Source organism: Fusarium falciforme, chromosome 4, assembly GCF_026873545.1.
Source record: "Fusarium falciforme chromosome 4, complete sequence".
NCBI lineage: Eukaryota > Fungi > Ascomycota > Sordariomycetes > Hypocreales > Nectriaceae > Fusarium > Fusarium falciforme.
In genome coordinates, this window is record NC_070547.1 from 1,220,341 (window position 1) to 1,241,965 (window position 21,625).

The 21,625-nt window shown below is 53.8% G+C and overlaps 5 protein-coding genes across 5 annotated transcripts; 2 read left to right on the forward strand and 3 right to left on the reverse strand.

The window, feature by feature from the left end:
* Positions 1 to 1,396: 1,396 nt before the first annotated feature.
* Positions 1,397 to 4,354, reverse strand: NCS54_00513300 (Protein transport protein SEC24; the record flags this gene model as incomplete). The annotated part of the gene is made up of 3 exons (XM_053150648.1): positions 1,397 to 1,408; positions 1,469 to 3,682; positions 3,743 to 4,354. The coding sequence occupies 3 exons, from the start codon at positions 4,352 to 4,354 to the stop codon at positions 1,397 to 1,399; spliced, it is 2,838 nt and encodes a 945-aa protein (XP_053006623.1).
* Positions 4,355 to 9,802: 5,448 nt separating this feature from the next.
* On the forward strand, positions 9,803 to 10,240 carry NCS54_00513400 (Hypothetical protein; the record flags this gene model as incomplete). The annotated part of the gene is made up of 3 exons (XM_053150649.1): positions 9,803 to 9,828; positions 9,887 to 10,168; positions 10,225 to 10,240. The coding sequence occupies 3 exons, from the start codon at positions 9,803 to 9,805 to the stop codon at positions 10,238 to 10,240; spliced, it is 324 nt and encodes a 107-aa protein (XP_053006624.1).
* Positions 10,241 to 10,936: 696 nt separating this feature from the next.
* NCS54_00513500 (Zn(2)-C6 fungal-type domain-containing protein) lies at positions 10,937 to 13,087 on the reverse strand (the record flags this gene model as incomplete). Its single annotated transcript, XM_053150650.1, has 4 exons — positions 10,937 to 11,245; positions 11,399 to 12,166; positions 12,221 to 12,925; positions 13,028 to 13,087. 4 exons carry the CDS (start codon positions 13,085 to 13,087, stop codon positions 10,937 to 10,939), a joined length of 1,842 nt encoding a protein of 613 aa, XP_053006625.1.
* Positions 13,088 to 18,707: 5,620 nt separating this feature from the next.
* On the forward strand, positions 18,708 to 19,610 carry NCS54_00513600 (Hypothetical protein; the record flags this gene model as incomplete). The annotated part of the gene is made up of 1 exon (XM_053150651.1): positions 18,708 to 19,610. The coding sequence occupies exon 1, from the start codon at positions 18,888 to 18,890 to the stop codon at positions 19,608 to 19,610; it is 723 nt and encodes a 240-aa protein (XP_053006626.1). The 5' UTR covers positions 18,708 to 18,887.
* Positions 19,611 to 19,977: 367 nt separating this feature from the next.
* Positions 19,978 to 21,394, reverse strand: NCS54_00513700 (Hypothetical protein; the record flags this gene model as incomplete). The annotated part of the gene is made up of 2 exons (XM_053150652.1): positions 19,978 to 21,287; positions 21,349 to 21,394. 2 exons carry the CDS (start codon positions 21,392 to 21,394, stop codon positions 19,978 to 19,980), a joined length of 1,356 nt encoding a protein of 451 aa, XP_053006627.1.
* Positions 21,395 to 21,625: the final 231 nt, after the last annotated feature.

Below are 21,625 nucleotides of genomic sequence, written 5' to 3' on the forward strand. Positions count from 1 at the left end.
CTCACCGTTTCAAACTCGTCCACTGACTGCCCTACCGAAGGATGGATGGAAGGCCCCCCAGCTCCCCGGAAACAAAGATAGCATCAACACCACCACGCCTCTTCTGAGACGACACCCGACAAGGCCTGCAAGATGACATCAAATTCCACTTTCCCATTGACGCCAAGACTCCTGTCAAAACTGCGAGCAAGGGCGGCCGCCGGCCCTTGCGCATGGCTGGCTGGCCTTTTCTCTTCCTGGGGTTGAGCTATAGCAACATGGACGTCGAAACATTGCCAAAGCACCTAATCTTGGCTTGATATGGAGCATCCAGAATCCATTCCTGACTCGTTTTTTTTTTTTTGCACTGCCCGGTTTTCGGTGGAGCGCCGACGGTAAGCAATCCTGGTCGCACAAAGAGTCCCGGTTACCACATGCACATACACCGACAGCTATTCTTCATGCGTTTCACCATCTGACTGGGAAGCGAAACCTGCCACAAGGGTATCGAGGCCCTCCAGTCACGGTCAATATCCAGCCTCTCTCGCGGCTGTTTTGAGCCGTTTCCGAACTTTACTCTGCCCATTCGCCCATCAACGACGCTCATGATAATCTCGAGTGGTTCGACCATCAAGGCACAAGACACTCGCAAGATTGATACCACCTCTCAACTCGTCCTAAAATAACCTCTCAGAAGCCCCGGCGCCTAATCCCTCCCCTTATTGGCTGCATCAGCTGCCAGCCGCGTGTGTTTCACACCCACCACCGCTGCCGCGTTTCATCATTGGATCGCGAGCCCCTTGTATCTTGCTGTACTGCCTGCATGCGACAGGCGTGGTGGTGTCTGGTGCCTGTATCAGAATTCACGGGGAGCTGCCCATCTGCGGGCCGCCATCTCCCTGGCCATGGTTTGCCCCAAGAATCCGGGTGGCCCTCTGGCCTCTCAGTCTGTCTAGGTTCCCTTCTTGGAATGCTGGGCTTCTAAAAATACTCTGCATCAATCGCGCATTCCAGCTTCAAGCCTTGAATGGCTCTGGGCTTTCTTGGCCTGTCCAAGGTAGTCTGGGACACGTGCATTGACTGGGCGAGCTTGATTGTTGCTGTCCCAGGTCGTATTTCCATCTTTGAACCAACTGCCATGCTCCATCATCATACGCCAGTTTCATGGCATGACGGCAACTAGCTTCAGCTTCACCTCCAGTCATTCACAGTCATCGCATACGTTGCGCACAAAAGAATCCATTCTCTAATAGACATCCATCATTCGTTCCCCCTTCTCTCTGTTGTTCAAGCAGCCAGCCATCCCCAAGACCCCGACTCCCAACTTCCCAACATGAATCCCTCCTCATCTCGGTATTACAAGGACTGCTCCAATCCATCTGTCCGTCTACAGGGGTATGACTTTGACCCGGTTGATTTACTGAACAACCTGCACGCATCGTGGTTAGCTTTCAGTCTGCCCATCTTGTAGTCCTTGTCACCAACTCACCTTTTCTCTCAACATGCCCAGCCACTGCGCTGCGCTCACGCCCTGGTCGGCTCGGTCCTCCACAAGCAGCGTCTGGGCCCATATCTTCAGACTGGGTTCTCCATCCTCCCGCACAATGTAGAGGTGGGGCAGTGTGATGCTGCCGACACCCAGTGACTTGTGATCCCGGCTCTTCTGGATCACAGCCCGCACACGCTCGTTGAAATCGCTGTCCAGCTCTGGCACGCGACCCTTGCCGACCTGGAGCTGGCTTCGATCTTCCACTCCAAACACATCCTGAACCAGCTGTGGCACCGCGTCTCGGCCGACCCACAGGAACTGGGTCTGCCCATCGTCGATCAGGTACAAACCGTAAGGGACAAGTCGTTCTGACGACAGGTTCTGCGCAGGAGGGAGCACAATCTGGCCAGTCTGCTCATCAGGTGTTCCTGCATTCTCTGGCATGTCGTGTAGAGAGTACAGCCGAGGGTAAATGCTTCGCATCAGAAGAGGCACAGGAAGTGTTGACAGGAGGCAGAGGGCCGCCGACCTGATGTCGGAGGGGATCTGGGATGACTTGCGAAGACCCACGTTCTTGATCAGACCAAGGAACAGAAGGGGAAGGCCACGCAGGTTGGCAGGGAACTGCAGACCGCCGCCCATGCTGCCTCCTGCGAGCTCCTTCTTGAACGTCTGCAGAAGCTCTGTGATCTTGCCCTGCAGAGCATCTCGGGCAGCATCAAGACCGCTCGAGAGTGCTCGCTCAACCGCCTTATGACTGAAGTAGGTGGTGATGGCACACTGATCAGCAGAGGCATACATGTCCGAGAGGTTTGTTGTTGTAGGGAGAGCCAGAGTCATGACACGAATGCGGCGCTCGCCATTGCATGTCGTGTGCAGGACGGCAGCTTGGAGACAGATGACGTTCTTGGTGAGGTTCTCATCAATCGCCACCTCAACCACGTAGCACTGGTCGCGAGGGAAGGCAGGGAAAGCGCAGAGATCAGAGCTTCGGTTGAAAAAGTTGCCGTAGAAGGTATTCATCCGCAGACCGCTGGTGGCACGGACTCGGAGAACAGCCTCCAGACCGATCTCGGATGACAGGTAGTCACTGAACTCTGAGGCAAACTTGAGAGCATCCTCAGGTCGTGAGCCGTGCCAGCCAGGGTAGAACCAGGTCTGACCACCAGTGTATCGGGGAAGGTTGCTCAGAGAAGCAACATCCTGGTATTGGGAGGAGAAGAGGAACATGTCGATGGACACCTGGCTCTTTGAACACTCCACAGCGAAGCTCTTGTAGAAGCTGTTAGCAGTCTGCAGGAGACCGCCCTCCTTGGATGTACCAAGCAACTTCTTATCCTCTCGCATCTCAAGCTTGCCGACGCCCATGTTGGGAAGAGATGCGCTCAGGACGACAATCTTACCACCAAGGGTTGAGATGAGCTTGTGAGCAGCGCGGAGGGCGGATCCCATACACGAGCCGTTGCTCTGGTTGTTCTGGAACATATCGGGCAACTTCTGCAGGAACCTCTCAACACTCTGGCGACTCTCTGTCAGGGGAACCAGGAGGTCGGTGGGGATAGGGAGGAAGGGCTCATCGAGGTCGCTGACGACCAGCATGCTGGGCTCGGCATTCTCGTCAGAGTCCTTGGGAACCGAGAAGTAGTGGAGGCTAGAATCGACAGCCAAGAAACCCAGGCGCGTGCGGCGATCGGCATTTGGTATCCTGTTGAGGCTGTCTAAGATGGTTCGGGCCGCGGTGGCCAGGAGGCCGGTCGAAACGGCAGCGTAGCTGACATCGAAGCAGAACAGGTAGATGAGAGGCTGGGGTGGGCGAACCATGTACTCCTGAGGCGCAACGAACTCGACAACAGCGTGGTTCAGCTCGGGTCGCTGCCATCGGTCAACAGCCTGCTGGGCAGCAGCATCCCAATCGAAAGCCTGGGGGACGTCGTTGGTGAGGTTACACATGTTGCACCTCCAACGGTGACCCTGGTCCAAAAAGGTGACATAAGGATTGATATATGTTCTGCATCGTCGGCAGCGCGAGATGACCTGATCCTGAACAATGGGTACGGGGTCCTCGTCGTCGTGAAGAGAGCCATAAGGCTGGATAACAAGAGCGAGGGGCAGCTTAGACTTCTTGAGGAGAGAGTGGGTGGTGGGAACAGCGTTGAGCGTAGATCGGAAGTATCGCGGGGAGCAGTTGGCGTTGGGAGATGGGGTCACGCTCGTCTAGTGCACGCAGGTTAGCCGCTAGGTTCATTATCCCGCCGCAACAGTTTGCCCACTTACGTTAGGGGGGAGAACGATCGGGGGCGGAGGAAGGTCGAGCTCCGAGACATTGAAGGGCTGGCTGAGGAGATCGGTAGGGTACAGCTGGTTGAGAACAGCAGGGCGAGCCTGCTGGGCGGACTGTTGTTGTTGAGGCTGTCCTCCAACGCTCATGTTGCCCATACCCTGGGTGATACCACCGATACCAGGCGCGGGCTGACCAGCGCCGGGTGCTGGATAGCCTTGATCGGGAGCTTGATAACCGTACTGAGGAGCCTGAGCGGCGGGTTGCTGTGCTCCATAGCTTGGGTAGCCTTGGGGAGCGGCAGCTTGAGGCTCGGCTTGGTAACCTCCATAGCCAGGAGCAGCCTGAGCAGCAGGAGCGCCGTATTGTTGGGGAGCGCTCTGGGTCTGGCCACCGGCGACGGCGTTGGCGCCAGTACCAACCTCGAATGCCTGGGCCGCATATCCTCGCTTCTTCTTCTTGTGGTGGGCGGCTTCGTGCTGCTGCGGCTGCTGGGCGGCGGCTTGATCTTCATAGCCTTGTTGAGGCTGCTGTTCTTCGGCGGCGTATTGGCCATACTGCTGGCCTGCGTAGCCGCCGAAGCCATCGCCAGGAGGAGGCATCGACATGATTGAGCGGCGAAGGGAGCTGCGGCGCACCCGAGGTATGAAGGGATCGGTCAATCGGTGGGTGGTCGGTTGGGAAGGAGCTGCTGCGCACAAGGTCTCCAGCAGATATGAATACGAGGACGAGAGATCAAGGCGATAGGGACTCCAGAGCCAGATGTCCCAGTCGAGGGTAAGATGTTGGACTGGGAAGGATGGAGATGAAGACGGTTGATGAGCTCAGAGCTGGGATAGTCTGGCCTCTTCCAGGTGCGGATTGGACACCGCCACAGAACGCCAAGGAACCTGCCAAGAGGAGGGGCGGTTTGCGGTTGGTGCCTGAGCCACGCTATCAGATGCCACAGAAGACGAGGCCAAAAGGACAACAAGATCAAAAGGACAGGTTCCATGTGACGAAATGACTCATTTTAAGGGTATTTTAGTGTCTTGAGTTTTAGAGTCATTCCTGCAGGCAGCAACATATGAGATTTAGACACATTCGTCTTGATCATGGAGCTGTTGGATTTGAAGCTTGGAGAGGTGATTGAGCGGTGGTGTGGCTGGGTCGCAGCTTTGAGAGGTACCAGCCACAAAACAGTGAACCCAAGTGGGACTTGGACGGGTTCGAGGACACAGGAAAAACACCAACTTCTGTCTACATTGTACTCTGTACTCGCATCTTCGATCATTTATCAAAACATAATCTAAACTTAACCTCAATTTTGCAAAACTTATGACTATATTTTATGAGAATTTAAGTCTAATTGTTTAGCTTCTTACCTTTACTTATCTAATTTGTAGCAATCATCTTCCACCTGTGTGGGGTGCATTGTTTCTCGAGTCAACATTTGATGCATTCGCGAAGCAAACATGACCCGATAATGTTGAACATCGCTAACTGGTGACGGGATTGGTTCAATATCCCAAATTCTCCGTACAATTTGTCTGCAGTGGCAATCCATTAAGCTGATCAAATACCAGAGCCCTCCACTTGCCTATTGCCTCTAGTACCTGGATCAAGATGACAATGGGGCCTGTCTTTGTTGGCGTAGTTTCACGATTATATGGCGTGCAGCAAGGAGTACCAGAGTCTCCAGGCGTGTTCTAATTTTGAACTTGGCTTCATCATGTACATCGACGTCAAGGCACGGATGTCTGAACACTGCACACCCGGTCCTAGCTCACTCCTACATCGCCAGCGAGCTGGGAAAAAATGGCCATGGACGGGGTTTATCAGGCACCTGGCTTGGTACATACACAAAAACTCATCTTGTTTGGGCGGGGCAATGAGGGTATCTTACCTTAATCACTTTCAGAGGGCAAACCGAATCTTGGACCTTGGTCCCATAAAACGCCCCAACAGATCGGAGGGTGTTTAAACGATGGTGATGTATCGCTACTATTTTCTCTTCGCTTATGAAAGCGTAGGAACTTATGGAGACTGTAAAATGAAGAAGGTGTCGAGGAAGATATCCTTCAACGGGTTCTAGAATAGGTGTCGGGAGCTGACATGAGAGCATGACAAGAGAGTCGTGGGACTGGACTCGAACCAGGTAAAGATGGAAGAGGAGAGCGAGAGAGAATAAGCGAGACTTTCCCAACCTAGGGTGTAGCAGACGCATGGCATCACGCATGCTAATGCTCCGCTATCTGATGAGCGATCGTTTTTAACTCCAGTGCTCTCACCGGGTTATCTTCTTTCATTTCGAATACGACTCAGAGTCGATCGGATCTGCATAATATGGCCCTTTCCCATAATATGACCCTTTCCTATCCCAGACTCAGGCACTTGGACCATCATTTGCATCGACTATAGGTGTTTGTTCGCAATTGTTCGACTCCCATACGGAATTGAGCCGGCGCGGTTGCGACGGTGGAGGCGAGAATTGGTCAGGCCAGGGGCAGACATCGTAGTTTGAGATGATGGTTTGGTTTTGTTATCTTGAACCTCGTCTAAGGGGGTGTTCTCTCTGATATATGAGCAAATACATATCTACCCATTCTACTTGCCTTATATACATTCTGGATAGTCTTTGTCAAGAGCTACCTATAAATGTTGTGTCCTTCTATATGACAGGAACGGACGAGACTATCTTTTCTCATAAGAGATCTTTTTGATGGAGTCTGCTATGGCCGTAACTGCCTACCTGCACAGGGAGCTTAGGTCTCGGGCAGTGCGTGACATCTGTGGTTGACTTTGAGATCCATGGATGCTATCCGGATGGGATGATGTGGGTTTCGCACTTCTTAACTGCCTGACTCTGAGACGTAAAATTAAAATACTATTCTGGGGGAACATTGGTCAACCTCAACAGAGCTATGGCAGGGTGACAAGGCCTTAACGTTATAGCTGTTCCATTTTAGGGCATGCCTTCTTGGAAAGGCTGGCTTCTTGTTTCAATTATGTCCTCAAAAACTGTGAAAGCTCTAGATAGCCCGATGGGAGTCTTATCGAGACTGTCCTTTGTTGTGACATTCAGGTTGTAAAGCTGGCGGGAAGCTGCTCCTGTGACCTATATGACCCCTCAAGCATTGTTTTCTTGAACTCGGGCATGTATGGGATCGAAACCTTGCTCCCCTTCTTTCCTTCGAATAGGTGGTATAGACTCCCTATCTCGCATTGGCGGCTCGAAGTCCCGGGGGCGACACTATGGGACTTCCAAGCAGGATCGTTGATGCTCATCCCGCGGCCGACATCTTTCCACGCCGTGAGAGTGACCAGCTTGATGTCATCAGACTCAAAATACCGGAAGCTTATAGTCATATCAGTGTCGCAGCAGCGGCAGCCCCAGATCTTGGACAATTCTCGCCTCTCCTCTCCCAGGCACCTGGCAGGCTGGGGATGTAATTTCTGGTTTGCCCAACACTCTCCTGGGTGTTTCCACAAGCAGGCGAACTTCTGTATCTCTGCGCGATCTCCAATGTCTGGCTTAAACACGAATGGATGAAGATTGGTCCATCAGATGTGAGGACAGCAGCCAGCCAGGCCCTCGTCTATCGTCAGCAGCCAGATGAGGTTAGGGAGACCATTGAGTGCACCGGTCAGCCGATATCCTGTGGAGAGGATCTTTTCAATCTTGACAATCAAGCGGCCGTCGATGACTTTTGGATGTATGTTGCAGGTGATCTGAGCGTTTGCGGCCGCCGGGTCTGTAGAGTGGGTAGTGGACTCGAGGAGCTGTGGGCTGTAAGACCCTAGATTGTGCTGCCAGCTGCGAGTGATGGCGGCGATAAGGTCAAAGTGCACATAGGTCGGGAACAGATTGCAGGTAGTCTGTCCATACACCTGATCGTCTCCAGACCGAACACAAGCCCAGGTTGCCTCTTCTGCATCCCACTCGTTGGTCAGCCGGGGGCGGTGGAAGCCCTCACACAGCGCGCAGAGGATACTCAAGGGGTAGACGCCTTCTCGTTCAAAGCGCTGCAAGGTTTCGAGCCGATCGTCTCCGTACACCATGAATTTGTCCCCTGGCTTTGACACAGCCGTATATAGACGGCGGGACGAAAGTGCAAAGGATACGCGATCCACCGGTCCAAGGAAATTGTAGATCCTAAGGAGCGCATCGTCTGAGAGATCGAAAAGACTCCACTGCCTCTTTTCAACTTTAGAGAGCCTTCTCTTAAGTGTTCGCAGCCTGCCGAGCAGTGCGGTAGGGATGCCCATCTGATGTCTTGTTCCTGGTTGGAGCGTAGATTTCGTCAAGAGTTCTGTGATAATGGCCAATCTTCAAAGAATAAATGATCGATCGAACCATGGATTGGATAGACTCTTCATACCTGGGCAGATTGGAGATGTAGATGTACGAGTGGATTGGTAGAGGTATGACGGCTCATTCTGAAGATTGGAGCAATACAGTAGAGACAGCACATTAATCGGGAAGGGGAAGAGCCTCAAATAAATGCGCAATCCGATTCGGGAAATGAATATAGCCTTTCGTCCTGCTGTAGAAGAGTGATCACGCGTCTCATGCGGACGACACTTTATCGAGGAAGGCTCTCAACAAAAAGCGAAGCAGGTTAGGGGGTCCCGAATCGAGATTTCTCAGAGACATCCATACGAGGTCATTCACAAAACTATATTGGATCGCAGCGAAACGTCCTGCGTCTAGACATGCCATGGTGAAAAGGACAATCTCATTGGTGGTGCTAGACTCAGCTCACAGTATTCGGAGTTGATACCCAGACGGCATAGAGCCTATCTACTCAGCACTGCCTCAGCTCAAGCTGAGCTGTGTTGGGTTTGGAAACGAACCTTGTCTCCTTTCTACCCGAGTTCAATATGTCATGTGTCCAATTGAAAAGCATCCCTGTTGAACATGACAGGCATAAGCTAAACACTCGAGGTCCATGATCGACGGCTGCAGAACATGCAAGCTGCACAAGCGCACCACAGTACAGCACAGCCACCTGTACACCAACCAAAGCGGACAGCGAGTGTTCGAGATCTCGGCCATGGTGAAACTTTGGCTGAAAGAGTCAACAGCCACCAAAACAAAAGTCGAGGCCGTGTCTCTAAAGGCTTCCCCGTGATGCTTCTCCCCTAGGGTGCCACGAGGTTGGACGACAAGCTAGAGAGAGGGGAGCAAGACAAGACATCCATTTTCGGATCCGTCCAGACAAATTTCCATCTCATCCCATCTTCTAGGCGAGGCACAGCCCCCCCATGGATGGATCGCACGGCACCCGTCGCTGCGGGCCGAGTGGCTTAGCCGGCAAATCCATCCAGGAGGGCTGAAGGAAACACCTTCCACCGCGGTTTCGCATTGAATCTGCAGGTGGTTTTATGAGCATCAATGGTGACATGAAGTCACTGAACGTGGAGCTTCACATTGTGATTAAGAATCATGTCTTGTCTTTGAACGGGCTCAATTCCATCACTTATTCACATATTTTCAACCCCATCATGGCTTCTCCCAGTCCTCGAGTATTCTGTCAATCATCTCAAATTCCAAGGTTCCATTCGACGGATCGTAACATCAACAGGGCCATTAACCCCCTACGTTCTAGCGCATCGCCCACTAAGGTTACAGGTGGGTAGCCCCCCCGAGCTGATGGAGGGGAGGAGTTGGAGCCGCCCCTTGTCCTCTGCAGGACTTGGCCGGAACTGGACCCTTTTTTCATCACGAACGGCCAAGGGAAGGTACGCGCAGGGCAGGGCAGTACAACTACCACATGCTTCTCCATCCCTTCCCTTCCCCTTCAGCTCCCCTCCCCTCAAGCCCTCTTTTTTCTTTCCTTCCCCCCCCATCTTCTGCGCGACCCCTTTCGGCGGCCTCTTTTCTTCTTGCAAACAATAAACCTCGTCTCTCCACCGCGTTGATCGCTGCGACGACTACTCTTCTCCTCCTCCCTCTCGACGACTTTTAATCACACGGTTTCGATTTCTCTCTTTGACGAAGCTTGGACTTCGCGACGATCACGAAGCGCGAAAAAAAAAGAAAGCTACACTCTCTACCCAAAGAATTCGCAAACATGGCCAAGCAACCCTCAACCCTCAGGTACGCCACCCTGTCCTACTCTCTTCCCAATCGCGATCGCGCTGACCCCCTTTCGCAGCCAGGTCCTCCCCCTCCTTATTGTCTTCGCCCTCCTGGGCGTCGGCGGTTGGGTCGGCTACCAGGTCTATATCAGCGTCGCCAAGATGCAGGACGCTGCGTCGGAGCGCATGGGCAAGAAGAACGTCGTCTTCACAAAGGACGGCGTCAAGGTCGGGGTCAAGCAGATCAAGACGGAGAACTACGTCGACGCCACCCAGAGCTGGGTCGTCAAGGCCTGGAATCTGGGCACCACCAAGGACGATCAGAGGTGCGCCGAGCCGGGCTGCTGGGACCGAGACCTGTCTGCATGCGGAGGGTGGTCTACTTTTTTGAGTTTTTGGCTGACACCATGAACAGTAAGAAGCAAAAGTGAGGGTCCATCGTTTTATACCACTTATACCATTTCCGCCGACGATGCGAATATTCCAGACGAAAATCACGGCATCTCGGTCCAACACAGTAACGACGGGGATTCAATGGATGTCAAGGAACAGTTCCGGCAATCTAATCTGTCAGATATCCGAGCACGGGACTAACACGACGAACGGTGGAGTCGTTTGGGAATAACTGCAAATGCTTTTTGACACATCGGGTGCTGGGCTTCGTCCCGCGGTTTTTTGTTCAATATGCTTTTTTCACATGTACAGTCATGGCCGGCCGAGAATCGACAACAGTTCATTTGACGACCATTTTGACGATCCATGTGCACGATTTATACACTCCAGCCGAGTGTCTCGAGCTACCTACGTCATGCCTCTAACGGTCATGGGGTATCACAACATCAATGGGCAAGACGAATCGGTATGAAGAAGGGGGATCATTTTTGAACGCCAATACCTAAACGCAACATGGCTAGAATGCCGTGTGAAAACTCCCTTACTTTCCCCGCCAAGTCCTTGCGCGCTCCAGCCCAAAGCTTCATTCAAAGTCGTCTCTTGAAACTAGATGCCAATGACTGTACATGACTGTCAAGATTGTGAATAATCAGCAACAGCACCTGGGAGGTCCAACATGACCTGGACAAGACAATACTGTTGTCAAAGACCGGGATGAGCCAGCAAAACCCAGATTACTGTTGACGCGGTGCGGATGAACCACCCTTCAGTGCTGCACCACTCTTCAGGTGCAGGAACCCCTCGGCCACCGTCTCATCGAGCTTATCCAAGCTCCCCATGGCCTTTGTAAGGAGCTCTGTCTTCTCCCGCTCCACCTGCTCCTTGTGCATCGCCTCCCGCTGCTGGATGGGGTTCATCGAGTACCCAGCCGAGGGCGGGGCCGACCTCGCCGACAGCAGCTTCTCAAAGTTGTGCGCCATCGGGTAGGGGTTGGCCATTAGACCATCCCGGCGGATGAGCATGGATGGGACACGGAGGTTGAGCTAGGGAGTTGCCGAACTTGTCAGCCCTGAAGTTCAAACAAAAAAGTAAAGACAAAAAAGAAAATACGCCAAAGATAGGGCGGAAAGAAGAAATATGGAGAGGAAAAAAAAACAAAGTTCTGAGGTTAAAAAGGATCGACGAGGGTCTCTTACCTGATTGAGAATGTTGGCATATCTCACCCCGAGCTGGTTGCCAATGAACTGTAGTCGACCCTTGACCCATGCCCTCTGAGCGTCAGTCGTGTAGTCCTGACCCTGGACGCATGTCAGGGGCCATGTAAGGAAGTATCCGGGCAATCCCTTGAGGGCATCCTCCTCTCCGCAGCCAAACGCAGACAGGTTGGCCCGCTCGAGGAGCTCCTTGCGCTTGGAGAACCAACCGAGCTGGTAGGGGACCGAAGCGATGATATCCGTGATCATGTCGACACATGCCCTGGCCGCTGTCGCGTACTCGGGCGTCGTTCGATAATCCACGGGCGAGCATACCCACGCGGCACAGCGCACGATCAGCGATGCCAGGATGATCCGGGAGCATCGCATAAGATTCCAAACGCTGACGACCCACAGGTCTTGGTACGCGTCCACTCGCCCCGGGAACACCTCTGCCAGGGCATAGTTGCCGTTAGGGACATGATCCTCCCAAGCAACAGCCTTGAATCTGAAGTACTCGGGAAGTTCGTTGATCCAGTTGACATGGTGCTGATCCAGAGTCTGGCAGCGCCGGATCATGTCTAGTAGCAGCTCCACGTTCTCGGGGCTCCGAGACAGGGTTGTCATCAAGCGGTTGACCTCGGCCCTGAGCTCTGCTGTCCGAATGTTGAGTCGCTGGCACTCGGCTCCGTATCGGTTCTTGATGCCGTCTGTGATCCACCACTCGACGCCCATGATAGGAGCCTTGCCTGTGCTCAATGTGTGGATAATCTAAGGGGCTGGTTAGCAACCTTTCAAAGAGGGGGCGATAAGCATCCAAGTTACCATTTGCGTCCTTGTGGCTACAAAAAGTGCCAACCCTGTCTTGGTTCGGGACTGCTTCTTGTCTCTGGCCTTGACCAGCTGAATGGCTCCTTCGATGTGAGAGCCCCATGCCAGCATGCCCAACTGCTTCGCGGTAATATTCTCAAACAGCCCTAGCAAGAGAACGGCGGCCAGGGTGGAATCCTCCTTGCGAGCCTCGGGGTCTTTCAGAGCGGTGAATGTGGCGGCGAGGGCTTTGGTGTAATGACCGAGAGCTTCGCTCTCGAAATTGCTCCCAGGTCCTACGCGGTTTCCGAGAGAGGCGACGGCGCAGGCGTCAAATGCTAGCTTGAAATGAGGAGCGGGCTTCTCAGCCTTGAGTAGCGGAACGACAAACTCCATCCATCCTCGGGTGCTGTCGTGGGAGGGGAGAAGAACAAAGTTGGACAAGAAGTGACACGTAGCCTGCTGGTCCACGGGGAGCTGAAGTGTGGTTATGATGGACTGGTCAGGACTCGGCTTGGTGGTGGTCGAGGTTTTGGGGGCATCCCGAGAACTGGTGGCCTTGCCCTGCTTCTGAGTCATGGCCTTCTTGTTGGCCTTTCGAGCCCGCCTCTCGGTGGCTTGGGTCTCGTTGCGGAAGACGAGGTCGAACTCATCTTTGTAGCCCGGGCATTGTCTCCTCGATTTGGCGCATTGGTTGCAGGTCGGTTTCGTCTCATCGCACTGTGGGGCGTGAGTCGGTGCATCAGAGGCGCCTCCAGGAGGATGGCGAGGGTTGAGTCAAGCAAACATTGTCTGCTGAGGAGCGGCAAGGACTAAACATACCTTGATTCTACGGGCCCTGCACATCTGGCAGCCCCTCGAGGGCTTGCCGCAATAAACCATGGCGAGAGATGGTGATGAGGACCGAGGCGCGGCCCAACAAGAGATCACGGCACAGTTGGCAGAGTTGCTGAAAGATGCAAAGCTGGCGACAGAGAAGGGGCGGGATCGAAGTCGGTTACTGTGAACGGACTGGCTGTCCAACGGCCTCCTGGGAGGACAGAGTAGACGAGAACCACGGGGATGGGCGTACGAAGACGCGAGGTTGCATACGGGGTCAGAGAGAGCGAGGTCCTTAACAGGAAAGACGGCCAGCCGTGAGTTGGTTCAAGTAGCGAGATTGATTGATACTGCGATGGAGGCCGACAGTTGCAACACGAGCCGACTGATCGTCGTCGTCGTCAGCGCCAAAGAGGCTGAGGTAGAAGTCGAGTCAGTCTCGAAAATGAGCGGGAGCTTCGGCTGTCAGAGACGAAGGATAACAACTTGACACAAGCGCTGACTCGCAAGTGGCTTCAGAAGCCCAGATGGGAGTTTGTTGCGATGGTATCAAGGAGTTGTTTCAGTATATAAGTAGGAGAGTAGCCCCGATAACGAAAGTAGACAAGAGGAAGGGGAAGATGGGAAGCAGAGATGTCCAGGCACTTTAACACAAGAGGAGTGACGATGATGGATATGTTTGCTTCGCCTTAGACAGACGACAGCGGGTTCGTCGTGGAACCTAGAGTGGGAGAGGAGGGGAGGACAAGGGGGCGGAGGTGATGACAGTGATGAGACAGGCCAAGCTTGTGAAAGTTGAGTTTGCTGATCCGTCAATGGCAGTCGTCGTGTGCCTCTCTGTGTCGTGCTGTGCCGTGTGGTGTGCGAGCGAATGCCGAGAGCGAGTGCCCAAGAGGAACAAGAATTGCTTTTTCCTTCTTGTCACGTCTTGAAGGATGCTAGGCGAGGCGAAGGATATGCGATGCGATGCAGCTCGGTGAGGCCCCGCTCTCAACGGTCGACGATGGATGGATGGATGGATCCCAGCGGTTTTCAGGATGAACCAACTCTTCGGCAGAGGGGGAAACGGCGAGAAGTAAGAGATGTAGGTCTTGGTGCGTAGCAGATGAAGCAGAGAGTTGGTTCGTGTTTGAAGCGAGAGAACGGGAAGCGGGACGTGGGAAACCGTCCCCGTCGTCGTGATGCAGCGAGCAAGCCACGAGGCGTCCACTGTCGAAGGTGTCTCGTCTTGCCCATCCTGGCCTGGCCTGGGCTCCATTCAGGAGGCTGGGGCTTGGGCGGGCTTGCAGGGGCGTTACAGGCCTGGCAGACCGTTTTGGGTGCCCGGGGGGGCCCCTGGTGGAGGGAAGCTTGGAACCTATGTCCGTCCAGCTGCTAGTTCCGAGGAGGACCTGTCCCGGTCTCGACACGGTATGCCAAGGGTCTAGTGCACCGTGTTTAGGTTGTGCCTGAGTCGTCGCAGCCTCGGCGATGAGACCTTGGCTCGGCTGATGTAGGTATGGCCAGGCGCATGGGCCGCTGATGGGCCGCCGGGATTGCTTGGATCCATGACAAGGATAGACGACAGAAGCTCGAGCTCTGGGGATGATGGAGTCGATGGATGGACGGGCTTGAAAGGAGGCGAGAGACTGCCGGCCGAAGACGGTCGGCTCGGCTGCATGCCGGGTGACGACGCCTTGAAACATGAGGCTAAAACAGCTCGGACGAGATGCAAGTGATTGCTCGCATTGGCATCTGCAGTTGCTATAGAAGTTAAGTGTTGTTGGTAGGAGAAAGTTAGTCGTAAGAGACAACTACACTAGTTGACCTCCCTGTCGACCTAGAGTCCCAAATAGGAAGTACGGCAGCCTCACAAAAGATCGTTGCTTTTTTGCACAATTCATAACTCGGTCTCTATGGCTTCCGACTGATGATACGCACCTTCCCAAGATACAGATGGGTATCATGCTCCAGGTCACGGGACTCCTCTATTAAGCTTCCTTTGCATTAGCTTGGCCGACCAGGTCTCCTACCTTTTCCAAACACCGATAGACCACTGTATCGACACAGTGCGAGGCGCTTCCCTCGGCCAGACTTCTCTATTCTGCGACCCTTATCCCCATCCTCCAAGGAACAAGGGACGAGAGAGTCTCCGGGGAACGTGCCTTTCGCGGCTGCGGTCCCGAATCCGCATGACCACGGTGTGTACGATACGGTACATACTGCATCGACAAAAAGGATTGATTGATTGTCCGGCAGTCGTCCCTGAACCTGGTAGCCAGGCAGACCTGACAGGAAACAAAAGGCACCAGACGAATAACTCGGGGTCGATAGGGCTGGCCCGCTTTCCGGGGTCTCTCGGATGGTGGACCGGGGGCTTCCTTTGTTCCCTCCTTGACGTGAGGACATCCCGAACCCAGCATCCGGGCGAGCATCCATCTGGCCTAGTACGCGACGCCTCTTTGTTAGGGTCTACCAAAGTCGCCTGATGGCTGCTTGTTTTGGTAATTGCGGCTAACTGAGTTGAGATATCCAGGGGTTTGACTGTCTCGGTCGTCGACGCCTCGTCGCCGTTGAAGGTTTCACACCATCGATCCGCTCTGTTCCGTTTCTCAGTCTTAGACATTTGTCGACCCTCTGAACTTTTCAGGGCTCTCCAGGTCCGTCTGCCGACCCTATGACAGCTTTCCAGGCTTCCCCTCTGCTCCCCATCTGTGGGCCAGGGCTGAGGGCACAAGCTTTCCCCATGTCCTATCTACCTCGGACCAACAAACCCCAAGCCCACATTCCTTCAACACCGGACGATGGACTTTGCAAACCAATAACAGCCGGGCCAGCCATACAAATGCCTGGTTTCCGTCACGCTCGCATGCACTCGCAAGCACATAGCTGGGGCGGTGGCGTGCGTCCATGTTCAAAGCGTGTCTGTCTCCCCAGGCAGTCTGGCGTCTCAGTTCAAGACATGCGTCCAACTGCTTGTTGCCCCTGGCATTCCCGCGCCCGCGATCCCCATCTGCACTCCAGAAACGCGGTCTTGGAAGGTTTGTAAGCCTCCATCCACGGCATCTTCCGCCAACATGCCTCCCACGGACATGGACAGCCAGAAGGCGCACTATTTTAGAAACATTTGTGCCTGATGATCGCCGCCCTCGTTTCGAGCGCCTCTCTGGTCTCCACAGGATCCGCCGGAAGGGAAATTAGCATCCCCGCATATTCTCCGAGTTGCGCGTTGCTCAACTGTTCTGGGCCAGGATTTGACGCCAGTGGATGCAGCTCTGGCGTTTCTGTGAAGATCCTGGCTCTGTCATGACTTCTCTCTGAACCCTGCTGCTCTTGTGGTGCTCAGTCGCATGAGTCAAGCAATCTCAACGGCACAGTATTCCCTGCCGAGGGCCAGTGGCGCGGAGTCAGGCCGCTGACAGGCTGGTCCAGAGTGTGACCGCCCGCTTGCAGGCCACTGGCTGAGGGAGGGCACTATCGATATTTTGCTTCAATATCGAGACGACGCATTTCTCACCCGCCAAACTCGTGCGCCTCGTGATAATCATCAACTAGAGGCAACAACAAGAAGCAACTGGTTCCAGTAGAAGGATTGGCGGTTATCAGTGGGCAAGGCAATGCTTCTAGGTGCTAGTACTTGCCGGTCATGCCTCAGCCCTTGGCATTGAAAATTGCTCCCCAACCACCGAGCTGTTGAGCAAACGGCAAAGGTTTTGTGATTTGATAACCAAGCCCACAAGCGACAGATTGGTTCTACGCCCTTGAAATGGGCATAAGCCGATTTGTCGATCAGCAGAGCTTTGTTCACTGGATCTCAACGGTGACACTCCTCCTTCACATCCCAACACCACCTTGCAATTCCAAGCTAATCCATGCACTCACTGCCTTCGATGAGACGCTGCTTGAAGATCCCCCAGCGTCACTTATCCGTAAATCCGGACCCGGTCAGCCAGTTTGACGGGCACCGAATGTCACAACTGACAAGCAATGGATCTCGATGGATGATGTATCACAGACATGTTGCTTTGGCCACAGATGGATCTGACTGAGCCGCCAATGCCTCGAGGCCCGTTCCGACTAGACGGCGTGGTTACGATACAACACCAAAGGGCCGAGCTCTTCATCTTGGCTTCCAAGCTACCGCCCCAAGGGAGCTTCCCAATTCTGTACCCACCTTTACGAGACTGATTCCCGCCCTGCAGCACCTTTGTAACGGTGCTAAGGCTGCTACGAGTCATAGGAACCCTGACAATATCTAGTTCTTTATGCTTATCAAGTCAGGAGGCAGCGTCGAGGTGCAGAAGTCCAGAGACCTCGCAGATCGTGGATGGCCTCTTCTGGGTTACTCGTACTCGGACGCCAAAAATCACCTGATGATCGACTCGACCGGGATCCTATTCGATACAAGAGGCTGCTCGATGGCGGCAACGGCGTCTGTGGCTCGGTCCTCGGATCCCTCGGTGCTAGGGTCGTGGGGACTAACTACTCGGCAGTGCTATCGATGCCGAGCGCGAGTAGTCTTTTGTTGAGGGCGCTGACGCGATCAAGTTGAGGTCTGTTCGTGCCTAGTGGGAGATGGTAAGCCTCGCAGGGGATGGTCATCTCAGCTCCTGGTCTGCACTGTCACCCTCCTTATGCATCCTTCATCCAGAGTATTTCGCAATTGAAAGTTGCCTCAGGTCACATTACGATAACGGATATTTACGGTATTTTCTACTAGTTGAACTGCCGTCGACACTTGCATCTCCTAGTTTAGCACCCTTGTGGAGTTACGCAATAAGATCTCGATCTGGTGAGGTTTCTGGACGGGGCTCGCTCTACACTCCCACTCTCGGGGGCTGGCGCCGACCAGGTAATGCAGTGACCTCCGCGCTGAGGTAGCAACAGACGAAATGATACCCCCTGAGAACTTCATAAATACTCAGCCCTTTTCGAGCTCACCAGTCGGCTTGACAACGCCCGGTCGAGTTGGGCTGCAGCGTCTCCCAGGCTTCTCCCCAAACCGCGTCGCGATTGAGAACCGAATGGCCCCTTGGTCTGCCTGCGGTAGTGCTTCTCACAATTGCGAATACCAATCGCAAACGCGTACACAGTGGTGTTCGCTATCGTGCCAAGAATCTAGCTGTTGCTCGCTCCAGTTGCTAAATCTTGAAGCCATGGAGGCAGCTGGGACGTGAGGGCAGAGCGACAAGAATGTCATGTGGATAGATAAGAAGATTTCCGGTCCTGTCGGAGTGACATTTGGAAACTGATAAAGCATGTAAGTTGGTGTATTCCGCCTTTACACTTCGACGTAGGGAAGTGTCCGAAGCCCAACGATTGTTTCATTTTCCTCTCAACACACTCACTGATGGTCATAGTATTCGATACTCAATCTTTGTGTATGAATGCTTCCATACCGAAAATTGATACGACTTGAAGCAGAGTGACAGAAGACAACCGGCTCGATACTGAGGGTGCAAAACAATAGCCAGCTTATTTTCCGGTCGTCCACTACCAGCTCCAAGCACAACCCCCCAGAGTATCTCCAGACCATGGAAGATACCAGAATCAAAATCTAATATCCAGATCATGTTCCGGTGGTGTTGAATTTGACGCTGCCGGCATCACCAACCGGCTCCCCGTACCTGATCCCGGCATCAGTTACCCCACATTCGGCGCGTGCCGGCCGGCTTCCCCATTCGGACGTGTCGACCGGCACCGGAATGTCTCACCTCCGGACTCTGCACGTGAGGTTCTCCTCTCCGGACTGTTGTCAACTGCAGGGCGTGCTCTCAGTATATATTGTATCTGCATAGGTTGCTTTTGTCAGACCACAACTTCATCTCAAATCATCTCATTATCACTTAATTGCACACTTCAGTCGACCCACAAAGTCACCACAATGAGCCGTCTATCAGACTCCCGCCTCCTCTCCTTTGATGTCTATGGCACCCTCATCGACTGGGAGACCGGTGTTCTCAATGGCCTCAAGCCCCTCCTCGAAGCCAACAATGCCTCCTTTTCACGAGAGCACCTCCTCACCATCCACCACGAGCTGGAGAGCGCCCAGCAGGTGAAGACGCCCGACATGAAGTACTCGGAGCTTCTCACCACCATCCACCCGCAGATCGCCGAGCGTCTCGGCTTCCCCAAGCCCAGCGCCGAACAGGACAAGGCCTTTGGCAACTCCATCGGTACCTGGCCCGCGTTCCCGGACACGGTCGAGGCGCTTCGACGGCTCGGGAAGCACTACAAGCTCGTAGTGCTCTCCAACGTCGACCGCGAGTCCTTCTCAGGCAGCAACTCAGGCCCGTTGCAGGGTGTCCCCTTTGATCTGATCATCACGGCGCAGGACGTGGGTAGCTACAAGCCCGACCCGCGCAACTTTGAGTACATGCTGCGCGAGGCCGAGGCCAAGTTCGGCATCCCCAAGGCGCAGGTCCTGCAGACGGCGCAAAGCCAATTCCACGACCACCAGCCGGCCAAGAAGATGGACATCAAGTCGAGCTGGATTGAGAGACCTGGGGCCGTGATGGGTAACCGAGAGAATCCTGTGTATAACTGGAGGTTTGATACGCTTGGGGATATGGCGGATGCGTTGGACAAGGAGCTTGCTGGTAAATAGTGGAGAAGAGATCAATTCATACATGTTAACTAACTATATACTGCCCTTGGTGATGCGCGTGAACGAGACTTGAGAGGCCGGCCCGACAACTCTGCTGCTTTGAATGACGGAGGAGTGCCTAGCTAATATGTAAGTCCCCAACGCTTTGTAGCCCCGGCCTGTTGTCGTCATATTCTCCTTCATATAACTTGTCAGATGTCATTTCATCCACTCGCACTCTCCCCTTTCATCGAAATCTTCACATCTGGGTCTCGTCGATGATACCATGGCCAAGTTCATTCTATCGCTTTAGTTCCCTTTTTTCGTTTGCTTGACACTTGGCAGTCTACTGGCCATCTTATCAATTTTCTGACTATAGCTTGTAGAGTTAAGAAGTAATCTCCTGAATTAGATCAACCAGGCTCTGAATCAGCTCCTTCACCACTTCGTCACCTACAACACCCTCCTGCCACGTAAAACCCAGGCCGAGTCTACCATCCCTCCCCGACGCCGCGCTGACCTTGATAGCTCCCGAGCAGGCACTCGCACTTTGACTAAACATGACGCTCTGAATCTGACGATCCTCACTCTTCAAGCCAGGCGCATCGTCAAACCCCCCAACGTTGCTCAACTCCCACGCAGCCCACCTTCTCTTCCCGATCTTGCCAGTCAGCCACCCAACAATGTCCGGTACATGCTTGAGGTATCCCACCGGCATGTCGGCGCCTCTTAATTGCAGGGTTTCGTTGATTGTCTTCTTTGTGCGCTTGGCGTCCCTCCATATAGACTGGGATTCTCTGTTATAGACCTCGCTCAGGGACCCGACGTAGCATCCCGCCGAGCGTTGGTCTATATAATCTGGCAAAAAGCGCCGTAGAGAGACGGCGCAGTCTCCTTGGACAACGCTGTATTCCGAGGGGAGGACGCGGAAGAAGGCCCCGGCGATCAGCGACATGAGGGCCGCTGTCAATGTGACGCCTTGCTCCTTGCATTTTTGCCGCAGAGAAGTAAATGAAGCTGAGGGGATCCAAACAGAAGAGAATCTCGTCTGAACGGGAAGAGTTTGCGGCTTTCCGCTCCACCAATTCTGGGGTGGCTCGCCGAGGCTTTGCTGGCCACGGACATAGTCAGGGGAAGTTGGAAGGTCAGCCATTGACTCTAGAGGAGGAAGCAATGTATGCCGAGATCCTTCTACCATCTCCATCGCAGCACCCTTGTCATTGGTGGCCAGAGAGAACTCCAGGTCTTGGTGGATGATGACTGCGCTCTGCGTATCCAGCAGCGAATGATGAAAACAGAGACACAGAGAGAACCACGAAGAATCCCTGTGATTTCCGAGAACGGTGATCCTCCAGAAAGGAACCAACGAGTTGTCATGCTTGAAAGAGAGGTTATGCTGGCTTTGGACCAATTCGTCCAGGGTAGGATCTGAAGTTGCTCCAGGTGTGTACCCCGGCTTCTCAATGAAAGTGACAACTTCCTTGAGATTGAGAAGAGGCAAACGGATGAATCGTGGTGTAGTCACCGTGTCTACAGGTACCGCAGACAGGATGGGATGCTTCGCCATGACAGCAGCCACACCGCGATAGAGCGCATCTGGCAGGTTTTGCCCATGGCGGTTGGAATAAGTTGCCGTCACGCAGACGTTGACATAAATGCCAAGATGGCTACGCGCAGTCGAGTACTGTTCTGCAAGCCCTAAATCCCAGATTCATGTTAGATGATGGTACCATGTGCTGCAAGGCTGTGAGTTGCTCACCAAGGGGCCTGAGACTTGGGAGGTGATCAGCTTGTTGGGGTTCCATTGTCAGTCCCGGAAGCACTGCAAGTCAAAACGTTGAATTGATTCCAATTTCAGCAATTTATTCAGCAAATATATCTTGAGATAAAGTCCAAATCCCCTTTCCCGCGTTGACGATGCCGGTCAACTAGCGTTGCCGGTGATTTTGTGCCGGTCCTTCACCTCCGACGCCCTGCCAATGACACCGGCACAAGCGGGGGTCACGACACCCATAAGAATTGCTCTCCTCGAGCTG